Source organism: Zosterops lateralis (genome assembly GCF_965231275.1).
Source record: "Zosterops lateralis genome assembly, chromosome: 7".
Lineage (NCBI taxonomy): Eukaryota > Metazoa > Chordata > Aves > Passeriformes > Zosteropidae > Zosterops > Zosterops lateralis.
Genome location: NC_139767.1, coordinates 34,968,807 through 34,981,116, shown reverse-complemented (window position 1 = coordinate 34,981,116; position 12,310 = coordinate 34,968,807). Strand labels below are relative to the sequence as shown.

General features: G+C 39.4%; 1 protein-coding gene across 9 annotated transcripts in view; it reads left to right on the top strand.

The window, feature by feature from the left end:
- GTDC1 (glycosyltransferase like domain containing 1) overlaps positions 1 to 12,310 on the top strand; it is a 431,567-nt gene that overhangs the window by 261,147 nt on the left and 158,110 nt on the right. For all 9 annotated transcript variants that reach the window (XR_014590560.1, XM_083865293.1, XM_083865295.1 and 6 more), the window contains one exon: positions 11,385 to 11,735. Coding sequence is in view for 8 of the 9 variants with exons in the window: in XM_083865293.1 (XP_083721419.1) it covers positions 11,385 to 11,735 (351 nt within the window). In the remaining variant the exon portion in view is untranslated. The remainder of the gene's footprint in view (positions 1 to 11,384; positions 11,736 to 12,310) is intronic.

Genomic DNA, 12,310 nt, shown 5'->3' with positions numbered 1-12,310 from the left:
TAGGTGGTAGCCAAGCATTGCTCTTCATCACCTACATCTGCAGGAAAGAGCACAGAAGGGTTACACCTGGTAGTTCTGGATCCCTTCAGTTTGTGTTAGAGTCAGATGGTCCATGGATGAACATGAGCATCCTTCAGCTCTTTATTTCCCATGGTTGATGGTCAGGAACGTTTCTTTAGAAGTCATTATTGCAGGCACTTACAGTAAAGCCACTTCCTTGTGCTCTTTCAAATCTCTTAGTAAGATTCATTCTTCTCTTTGACTCTGCTGAAGCAGCTGAGCTGTTTATTTTGATGACTGATTGTGTCTCATTGTGATCCCTGCTTTAGCTGTTGTAACCTCCCAGAGCAGAAGAGCTGGGCACGAAGTGCTGTGCCAAATGAAAGCAAATAAACCCAAGTCCTGCAGTTCACCAATGTCATAATTGCTGCTGCACAGGAAGAGGGATTAACAAGTGAAGAAACACTAGCTAGGACAGATCCAGTGGCCAAGCTGAGTCTTGGGTGTCAAATGTCTCTCTGAAGCTTTGCATCCCTCTCTAATTTATATTTAGCTGCTAAGCTGGTGTGATAGGAGCAGTCAGTGTGAGGAGCACTGCTGGGGAAATGTTCAGGCTCTTGCTGAAATGACTGCACTTGAGCTTATGGCACATGAGCTGTCCTCCAGCAAGTTTGTTTTTTTTTTTTTTTTCAGACTTACTTGACTCTCTGCACTCTGTCACAAGGCAGGAGTGTTCCAGAGAGCCATAACCGTGGCTATAACCTGTAACCTTCTTCTTATAAAGTGTAATTCATTGTGTGCAATAAAGATACTGAGCTGGTTTGAGCACCAGAAGCAGGGGAGGATGTGTTTGTGCAGCACTGCACTGGGATTGAGGCATCCTGCTGGGATCAGGTCTCCATGCTAATGCAGCTACTCTGCCTCCAGTCCTTCCCTAGGCAGTACAGAACTAATGTAGGAAAGTTTGCTGCTGTAGTTGTCCTAAAAGGCAATATCTGTCCAACTCTTAATTTGAGCAGGTTAAATGTCCCTGTTCATCTTCCACCAATTCTCATTTCCTGTCCCAGAATTCAGACCTACTTCTTTTGCATGAGTTAGAGGAAAGGTTGTGGGACTCTTTGGCCAAGGAGTTAAAAAGCTTCAAAGATTGGTTGTTTCCCTCCCTGCAATAGGAATGTGATTGTCCTAGTTCTGTGGTTAGCATGAAACAAGTCAGCTCTGTCATGAAGTCAGTGGGGTACAAGTTAATACAAGGTAGTAAAGGAATAAAACAGCAAAGTCCACAGTCTTTTATGACAAAACCAGTATGATCCTGCTGCAATATAAGGCCCTGCTGTGAATAGTATTTTCTGATGCTTGGATAAGTGCAATTTACATATATACAAAGTGTATGAATAAAGTTATAAAAGTATACTTGGTATTGTACTTTTTTTTCCCCCCTTGAAAGTAATTTTCTATTGTTCAAACTTTCAGCTTTCACTGGTTTTGTTTCCAAAAACCCCAAAAGGAAAAGAAAATAACAAAAGTCCATAAAGGCAAAAGGGATATGTTCTCATTTCAGTTCACAGAATTTCCTGCCTTTAAACAATACAAATATATGCCCTTAGGTTTCCAACGTGCTGGAGGGATACTGAATCCTTGAAACAGATCAAATTAAAAGCAAGTCCACTATAGCAACATCAAGTTGTAGCAGCGTGTCCAATAGATCTCAACAAGAATTTTTTGAGGGGGGTTTAACCACGTTGCCAAGACTTACAAAATCCTAAACTGCTGAATCCATGAGTGAATAAACACTTAATACCAGCAAATTCTAAGTTGAACTGTGCACAAGTAAAATCTGATGGATAATTAATTCATTAAGCACGTTCATTACAGGCCCCATTCAAAGCAGTTACTTAATATAACTTGGAAATGTATCCACAAACAGAGTGGGCATGGGCAGTTGGTGTGCAGTTTTTAGTATCACAGGTAGCTCAGTGATGGGCCATCAGTGTTTTACAGAACTTCCAGGGGCTGTGGCTCCCCAGGGATTCTTCTGGCACCCAGATGCTGAAATCCAGATGATCACGGGTCATAGATCAGCATCACTGTCATCCTGATTTATATCAGAAGGGAGTCCAAAGGTTTTGTGGGGTTTTTCCCCCTGTAATGACACTGCTACTAGTAGTATTAATATTTTTAGAGCTTTTTGACAACAACTTGATCCTTTCAGAGCAAAACTGGAGACTTCTGGCGTTTGAACAATGAGTGAGATTGGGACCTACTGTCAAAGCTGGGATTAGAACTTGGAATTTCCTCTAGTCCACACTGCCTGGTTGAGATACAAATGCTGCACATTTAAACTTCAGTTGTAGTGCAAAAGCAAAATGCCAATTAATATAGTAACACATTTTCAAATGGAGGTCAAAGTCTCTGCATTAGCAGGTCCTGAGGGCCAGAGCCAGTTTACTGGCCCATCCAATTTGAATATCCTGTGGCAGGGATAGCTCCACAACAGGCAAAACCCACATTTTTCTTACTATTTGAATATTGTATTATTGACAAAGCGTGGTTTAAATTTTGGTGTGCATACAATTATTATTCTTAATTAGTTTTCCCTAGCTTTTTTCAGTTAAACCTTCATGTGAAAGCAGGCTTCATTGCTTATTTATTTTGTGGGGTACCTGAGAAAACTTTTAATAGTTCAGGTGAAGTATGTGTTTTCCTGAGAAACACACAGAAATTTGCATTTGCGCAGGCGAGTGAATTATCAAAACCAGATGTAACCAAGTGGAACATTTTACATAAATTTATTAAAATCATTATTTACCTGTAAGTTATAAGAAGGGCTTAGTTGCACTAGTTTGCTGCCAATATGTACTGCCAATAATCTGTCAAAAAGCAGCTTGCTGACAAAATCCCTGAAATGGTTTGCTTATGATTGCACAGAACGTTACAACCCTGAGTCAAATGAAAACCTACTATAAACGAGCTCTTTGATGGTGGATTCGCTGGAATATGGTATTGATATATGGTGTACAGTTTATATGGATTATGTATACTGTGCAAGAAGTATGGATATCTATTAAGGGTAACATGATATGTAATCGGTTAGGACAGTTATTGTTTTCAGTGTTTGCTCGGAGTAAGATCACAGGGTGACTGCTCAGTTCTGAAATACAGATTATTCCCGTGCTGCCCAAAGCGCCAGCAGGCCATTTCTCCAATTAATACAGAAAGGCTATTGAAAATGTAAAATATCTGACATCTATACAGAGTAATTTTAAAGGCAACTTTACTTCTAGGAACAATTTATACATTACATAAACTTGTATTTTTCATCCAAGTATCATTTCGTGAATAGCAAGCCTAAACATCGGAGGCCATGGGGAAACATAATATTACGATAATGTTCTTTGGTGCGGTTTGGAAGGTTTTAGGAAACATTTGGAAGTATTTTTCTCATAAAGTCACTTAACTATTGAAGTGTTATGATAGCACTCCCTTCTGCATTGTCCATGTTGCAAGGCAGCCTGGTTAAAGGGGACATTCATCCTCTGTATCCTGATTAGAATTATTTCCAAAAAACAGGAAATTATATGTTATAGAATCCTGGATTTAGTTTCATTAAAAGAAAAAAAGAAAAATTCAGGTGTGATATCAGTTTTCAAACACCCATTTCCAGTTGTGTTTAGCAAGAGAGGTGTATGTATTGGGTAGAACTCTTCATGAAATTTGCTTTCTCTAAATAAGCACTTGAGAGCTCAGCTAGTTTTTATTTCTCTTTAAGGAAACACTAATGGACATGACCAATCCTTTAGAATTCTAAAGAGCCTTAAAAACTTTGCAATTCTCAGAAGCCTAACTTTTTTTCCCCATAGTGCAATTCATTCTTTTGAACATCTACAGAAGCAGAACTTAAGTCAACAATTTCTAAACTTTTCCAGAAGTTGTTATCAAAAGGACTCTTAGGGCTCCAAAAGTTACTTTGTGGTGTCGGTGCAGCAGATCTACATGGTCATAGTGTTTAATTATAGAGAAAATTACTTTTTTTCTGAACCATGAATTAATCTATGTATTCATATCTTGAACAAAAAAAACACGTAAGTTATTTTCACCTGCACTATAAAATATGTATTTTAGTTCATTACCATCTTTCTGAGGAGCTCTTAAATTATCATCATTCCATTTCTGGAGAATGATGGGCACGGAAATTATAATCGCACAGATTCTTGTAGTCAGTGTTAAAGAATTTCAGAGAATTGAAGATGTGAACTCAGAAATAATATATTTAGGGTCAAACCCAGTCTCATTTGATATCAAAGAGAACTTTGCCTTTCACTTTTTCTGTTTCATTGCAGGCTAGTGTTCTGCATGGATTTTGGGGAATAATTTTTGACACATTGCCACTGGCTGCCCTGAAAAGCTGTGCCTGCCCCATCCCTGGAAGTGTCCAAGGCCGGGCTGGAGCAGCCTGGTCTAGTGGAAGGTGTCTCTGCCCATGACAAGGAGTTGGAACTTGTCTTTGAGGTCTCTTTCAAGCCTTTCTGTGTTCTATGAATAAGAGTTGAAGAACACTTTTGTTAAAATCCTCTGCGTTTTAGAGTACACCTGGTGCAGGGATCTTAATGTTAGAAATTCAAATGTAATGCTGAGGGGAAGGCTAAGAGGTCAGTTTGAGCATCCTCCTTAGGCTGACCTACAGATATGATATCTTAGAGCATAAAAAAAATGGGTGTGTTAGTGAATTAAAAAGATTGGGAAAAAATATAAACGTTAATCGGAAGTGGGAATTTTTGACAGTGTCAAATGTGGATGTTGGATATGGAGGAATTTCATTCAGAAATTATTTGGAAAAATAGGTGGAAGTTGCAGTTGGAGGAAAGAGCCTTATCCTGTTGGCCTTCTCTCTTTACTATTGGTATCTCTCTTACTTACCTCATCTTCCTTCGCCACCCGGATGGACCAAGTTGAGTCCAAGCCAACTGCCCGTGGTTGGTCCAGGTCCAGCCTCTTCTCCAGGACCAGCTTTGGATCCTGCCTGCTAATCAGGCATCCACTGGAGTGTCAGGCTTGTTGCATTCAGCTAATTTGTTGCTAAGACAGCATTATTTTGGCTATTCTGTCAGAAATAAGTCAGACCTTGTGATGTCCCTCCCTGTTTTATCTGTTATCTAGGTTACACACCAATTCTTCTCTCTGGCCAGAAAAATAAAATGTCCTAATCAGCTTTAGCTCCTCCCATACTGTTGTTCTTTAGCATCTTTAATATTTAATTTATTTTATATGTGAAGACTTAATTCTTGACCTTTGGTGAGAGTTAAAATTGAGCTGGAGGAGCCTTCCAACCTCAGTGGTTCCCTGAGTTTCTCCTCAGTCATGGAAAAGAGAAGACAATAATCACACCTCAAATGAAATTTCATATTTCTACATCCTGCAGTTCTCAAGCAGGGAAATCAGTGTAAACCATGCTTATTGTACCCAGGAAAAGGCACATTCTGCTGTGGGAAGACAAGCTGAGCCGCAGACCTTGGATTTTCTTTTGCGATGCCCTTCCCAGTGCTTAATCTTGGCTCTGTTCAGTTTTCTTTCTGTTCTCTCTCTTTGCTCCTAATCCTTGTCCATGCTTATAAGCCCCTAATATTTATATGGCATTATCTGTGTTAGAGATTACTGCTGACAAGTAATCTCTTCCCTCTTCTGAATGAAGAATTACAGCCACTGCTGAAGATCAGAAAGTGAAATTAGATCCCCGAAAGTATCCGACAACTTCAATAAACCCTAATATCGAATTCCCTGAATATTGGGGATCTTCTTTCAAGCTTTTGGGTTTGAACTGTAGTACAGCTTCAGGACACCTGACCACACTCAGCAACATTTCATGTGTTGTAGGGCAAAATGTGACAGTAGTTGCAGAGAAAAAAATAATTGAAAATTAATTATGACTGTTCTCCCAGTTTTGTAATTTCTGTTTGAGAAGTATCTAAATATAAACAGCATCAGTTTTACTGTTATCAAATGATTGATAATATTAAAGATAAAAATATAAATGTATGGTTTTATATAGAAATAAGTATATACTAATGGAGTTGCTGTCTGTTCCAGTTTGCCACACAATTATCTGCTTTCATTTTTTTTTTTTACTCTATTTCTTAGAATAGAATCAGCAAAATTCTCAAGTTTTGAAGAAACAACTTTGGTATTTGTGCAGTGCTTGGTCAGTAATAGGGTGTGCATGGCTTGGAGCAACCTGGTCTAGTGGAAGGAGTCCCTGCCCACGGCAGGAGGGTTGGAATGGGATAATCCTTAAAGTCCCTTCCCACTCAGACCATTCCATATTTCTATTATTTTTAAACGTTTTAATTGCAATATTTAAAAAAAAAAAAAATCCATTGCAATTTCAGAACTCTAACTTTGCACCCAAATGTAACTACATATATAGAAGGGCCAATTTTTATTACTTTTTAAAATTTTATTTATTTATTCCATCCATCCTTGCAATCTCTTGAGGCAGTTGTATAATTTGGTCTAACCTAAACCAGCACTCCAGTTCTTCTTTCTAATGTGGTTTCTATTCATTGAGCAGTGACATCATGGCCCTTCCATCCTTTTTTGTTGTTGTTTTTAATAAAATGGTGCACAAAGTGACTCTTGGTGCCATGGAAAGGAAACCAATACCCATAAATAACTTTTCATTAGGGCAAATAAAGTGTGGTGAATAAACACATACGGTGGAACATGGCAACATATTACAGAAAAGAAATATGTGTGGGGAAAAACATGTGTCTGCTTCAAGGAAAAGTACATGGATTTCTTCAGAGCGTGGTTTCATGGCATAAATGAAAAGAAAATATATAATATATAGGTTGTGAGTTAAAAAATCTGTTACTCACAGTAGCAAATATTTAGACTGAAACTCTGAATTTCAGGATATTGAATTTTTATTACATATGAACTTAGTTTAATATTTAACCCATCTTTTTAACCAAACATCTAGACCCAGTATGCCAAAAGGGAAAGTTTTCAAGGCTTACTCTTTGTAGAGCCTTCATGAAGTTTTAAAATTGACTGTTCAATGTGTTGGAGAGCCTCAAAAATTTGAATAAATGAAAGAAATCTGAAAACAAGTTGCCATACTAAAATTAGCTATCTAAGTCCTCACTGTTTGTTCTGAACCTTCAGTGTTTAAATATATATGAGTTATGCATGAAAGTAAAACATTTTCCATGTTTTTTTAAATATAAGGGACAGTACCTTGTGGAATCTGTTGAAAGTGTTAATATTTGTAAGCTTTGATGATAATTCTTTTTCTGAAAAGTTCCACATGTGCAAGAGTTCACTGCAACAAGTTAGTAATAATATTCCAAAGCTTCTCCTATATTTAAAATAGAATGTTGTGGCATTTTTCTTGTGTGGCTGGTGTGTTTTGTAACTAAGACTGAGAAAAATGGTGTTTTCTTTCTTGAAAATGAAATCCCACTTCTCTGCTGTGGTAGCTGTCTAGGTGGTTTTATAGAATCATGGAGTAGTTTGGCTTAGAAAGGACTTTAAAGATCATTTCATTCCACCTCTTGCCGTGGGATGGAATGAAATTCCACTATCCCAGGTTGCTCCAAGCTCTGTCCAACCTGGCCTTGGACACTTCCAGGGATGGGGCAGCCACAGATTCTTTATGCTCTCACCACCTTCATGATAAAAAAAATATAAAAATCTAAAACATTCTTTCTTACAGCTAGTCTTTCAAGGCTGTGTCTGCTCCTGCTCCAGCCTTGTTTCTCCATAACCATCATGGTGGTAAAGAAGTCCTGCTCTTGATGTTTTAAATCACTGAGATCTGGGCAAGTACTGGATGGAGAGCTATCTCTGGAAGGTGGCAGAAAAGAAGAATTAATGTGAGTCTGGAGGAGCAAAAATGTGCTGGAGAAAACGTAAACACAAAAAATGCACTAACTAGACATTGTCTTTTTCCCAGCATGCTTCTGGGAAATGCACATGAACAGGTTTAGATGACTTTGTGTTGTTATTAGTTTATTTTCAGGTCATTTATTTAAGTGTCATAAAGAACATTAGCTGGTGGTTAGGGACTCCAATATCCATTATATCATTCCAATCATGTGGACAAGTTTATACTACACATGATTTACAGCAGACTTTCCGCCGTAGAAATTGTTCTCCTCAGGTACAAGGTTTTATTCGTTGTTGTATTTAGCAAAATCCAAGTGGCTGAGCACAGAGGCGTCTTCCAATCAAAGTCCAAAAATTAATGCCTTTCCACGAACACCATGGATTGCAGCAAGAGCTGTTTATGGCTCTCTGCCTACATCTTTTATCATGTCTCCACTGTTGTTAGTAAAATATACAGAACTACTTTATGCCAAAACAATGGAAGTTAATGCAGATAACTTGTTCCAAAGTTAACCATCAAATAAATCTCTCCCTCTCTCTTTTTTTTTTTTTTTTAAACTGTTAAGTGAAATGGTGTTCTAAAACTTTTAAAAATTGTCAAGATGATGAATACTGTGTGTGTAATACAAGTAAATACCATGGAATTGATTGCACACACATGTCTTAAATAAAAGATATTAAAGAGTATATTCCAGAGAGTAATCGGCAGAGTTTTATCTAGTATTATTAGGAATTCTGCAATGACAGATCAGATTTATAAGGGTTGAAAACTAAGGAGGAAACCTGTTCAGAAACAGAAATGGTGCAGTGAGTGGATGGCTGGCCAGGAGATTAAAGACAGGCAGGGGGATACAGCCTGCCCAGGTAGCCTGACCTCTCACACCTCAAGCAATTTGTCTTAACAGCAGCAATTTAAAAAAATATCTTAGTTAAATTTGGGTTGGTAAATCAGTCCTTTCAATGCAGTCAGAACTTGGTAGTTTAGGAAAAATGCCTTAACCTGTTTCTCCTTCAGCTTTTCCCATGTGTAAATATTTAAAAGTACATCCTGACAAAATGTCTGAGCTTCAGAGGAGCCACCAGCAGCCAGTTTTTGGTCTATGACCAAAGGCTGAGGGAATTGGATTGTGCAGCCTGGAGAAGAGAAGGCTCCATGGAGACCTCAGAGCCCTTTACTGTACCTAAAAGACCTCCAGGAGAGCTAGAGAGGGACTTTGGACAAGGGATGGAGGGACAGGACACAGGAAATGGCTTAGCACGGACAGAAGGCAGGGTTAGATGGGATATTGGGAAGGAATTGTTTTCTGTGAGGGTGGGGAGGCCCTGGCAGAGATTGCCCAGAGAAGCTGTGTCTGCTCCTGGATCCCTGAAAGTGTCCAGGGTGGGGTTGGACAGGGCTTGGAGCAGCCTGGGATAGTGGGAGGTGTCCCTGCCCATTGCAGGGGGCTTGGAATGAGATGTTTTTAATGTCCCTTCCAACCCAAACCATTCCTTGATTGTAGGACTCTGTGTACAGAATTCAGTCTTGGCAAATTTGAACTTCTAAATTCAGAGAATCTGAAGCTGGCTAAGGTGGTGAGATGGGAATGGCTTAATTCAGGCTTATCTGGGAACTCAACACATTTGTAACATAAGTAATGGATTTGGATGAGGATTTTTAATGTGACTGAACTTTTTCTGGTTGTATCTCCAGAGCAGCCAAAAAGTGATGGTGAGCGGTAGGAAGAAAGGCAGATCTCAAAGGTGGTTTAGACAGTGGCTTGAAAATGCAGCTTATTGCAGATAAAACAAAAATTATATGCCAAGGAACAGCGAGCCAAATCAAAGAATACACATTACATGGAGTAGTTACACAGCGTAGTGACTTGGGAAAGGAGATTTAGGGGTTTGAAGGAAAATCCTCAAAGCGATTAGTCAAGAGCACAAGTGCAGTAAAGCTCACACAGTCTGTGTGTGTTGGCATTTCAGTAGTGATTTTGAAGAAAAAGTGTCTGTTTACATTTAAAGAGTGAGGTGCGGAGTGAGGTGAATGATCCTCATTTTCAGGAATATTTGTTTTGACAGAGAAGGAAGGGAGTGGTTTGTTCTCAGCCCAGAAAGGAGCTGTGATGGAGTAAAACTCTGAAGAACTGTGGAGGAGGTTGATAAAGTGGAGCAAGTGTAGGTTTTAGTAAATGGTTTAATGAACAAGCTACAGTCTGTAAACATTTGGAAATTAAAAGGAAATGAAAAATTTAAATGTCTCTACTTATCTGGGAGAACCATAATCACACTGAAAGGCATATGAGTAAATAATATGTGGGTAAATTAACTTGAGGTACAGGCAGCTCTTTAGACTGAGGAACCTGTGGTGGCCTTGCTTGGAGTCCTACCCACGTTATTTTAGAGGGGTCATGGTTGATTGAAGGAGCTTCACTCAAGTGTTGCCTGGGAAAGGTCCGTAATTCTTCACTACTTTAATTCAAATAGTAAAACTGGATCTCCTTAAAATGTTAAATTTCGTGTATTGCAAAATATGACTTCTGTTGCCTCCATGTAGCTGTGCAAATGCATCCTGCTGTTGGGAACGGGTTTCTGCAGCATGGACATCAGGTGGAAGAGCCAGTGGTGTCTGATACTGCCTGTGGCACCTCAGGAGGGTCATGAGTAGCCCTGCCTGAGTTTCCTCATCTTAGTGTTCACTACTCACACCCATAAAAAACCACAGTGGTTTTATTCTGTGAATGGATGTATAACTCAGTCCTGTCTCCCAGGTCTGGGGTCTTCTTTGTAAATTGTAATTACTGTTTTCAGTTGGTCAATACAGAAATAACAGAATTAATAAGGTTGGAAAAGATCTCTGAGGTCATCAAATCCAGCCTTTGACCAATCATCACCTTATCAACCAGACCACGGCCTGAAGTGCCACATCCAGTCATTTATTGAGCACCTTCAGGGACAGTGACTTCACCACTTCCTTGGGCAATCCATTCTAATGGTTAACAATCCTTTCCATGAAGAAATTCTTCCTGATATCCAACCTGAACCTCCCCTGGCACAGCTTGAGGCCGTGTCCTCTTGTCCTGTTGCTGTTCCTTGGGAGGAGAGTTTGATCCCCACTCAGCTCCATTCTCCTTTCAGATAGTTGTAAAGAACAAGAAGGCCTCTACAACTAGGAGAAAGGATTGCTGCCAGTCTTAGAGGTACTACCAAGACTTTTCTGGCAGAGTTGCCCTCTTTCTTCCCGAGGTGTTTGCATTAATTTATTTTAGCTGGTAAATAGTTTTATTCTCCCTGTTGATGCATGTGTCATTAGGGAATGCATTGTTTTATTTCACAGGTGCCATATTCACTAAAATAAAGTGTATCTTCCTGAATTCCTGTTGTCATTTAGATGGATGTAAAATATCAACTATATTTGACCTCCTAATTTGCCATTACTTAATTAGTTGTCAGGTGAAACTTTAATCCAGCATAAACACAATACAGAATTGTTTTGTTGTTGTTCTTTTTCCTCCCAGGTTCATGCCAGAGCATAAACTTGCCCGTTTGGAGAAGGTAATTGGTGTTAAAAGGAATGGAGATGCTTATCAGCCAGAGGGGCTGCCTGGCCAGCAGGAGAGCAGAGCTGTAATGAAAACCAGTGATGCACATCCTGAGTCTGGACTTCGTGAGCCCCAGCCTGGACTCTGCACCACACAGCACGAGGGGCTGCCCTCCCCACCATCAGCCCCAGTCCAGGCTGAAGCACCAGAAAGTACGAATCCTTGTCAAGGGGAAGATAAGCAACGTCTGACTTTTAACCTCTCTAATATCTTGAGTGGACTGGACTATCAGCAAAGACCTCTGCACATTGCCTGGCCTCACAGGTGGTAAGTGAACAAACCCAAATGCTGTGTCATCAAAAGATTTATGGGTTTGGGTTGTTCCTTTTTCTGTGACTTCTGCCCGGTATAAAATAATTTCCTAAACACTGCACACACACGTGGAGGAAAGACCCATCACTAATATCTGATTATTGGGAATAATTTGTTGAATATGCACGTTCAGTAACGCTAACCAGACGTTCCAACAGCGCTGTCAGTGATTCCTCTCTTTTCTCCCAAGAAAAAGGTATCCTTGTTACTGCACCACTGAGCATTATTCTGGTAACTCTCTTTCCCTATCAAGCAAACCACAGATGACAATTAATATCGGATGTTATTTAAATTATCTTAATTACTTTAATGCAAGTGAATAAGTGTCAAGATACATGGTGACACTGGACAGCTGATGTTAACCCACTGTCTGCAGTATAGAAACACCCTTTCAGTGTTACATAAATAGAAAGCCTGTTTGAGTGTATTAACAGGGAAAACAGTATTTTTTTCCAACTGCTAAACACAAATACCTGATCTCTGAATCTTCTCAGAAGGGACGAAAATCTACCATGCCACATAATCGCTAA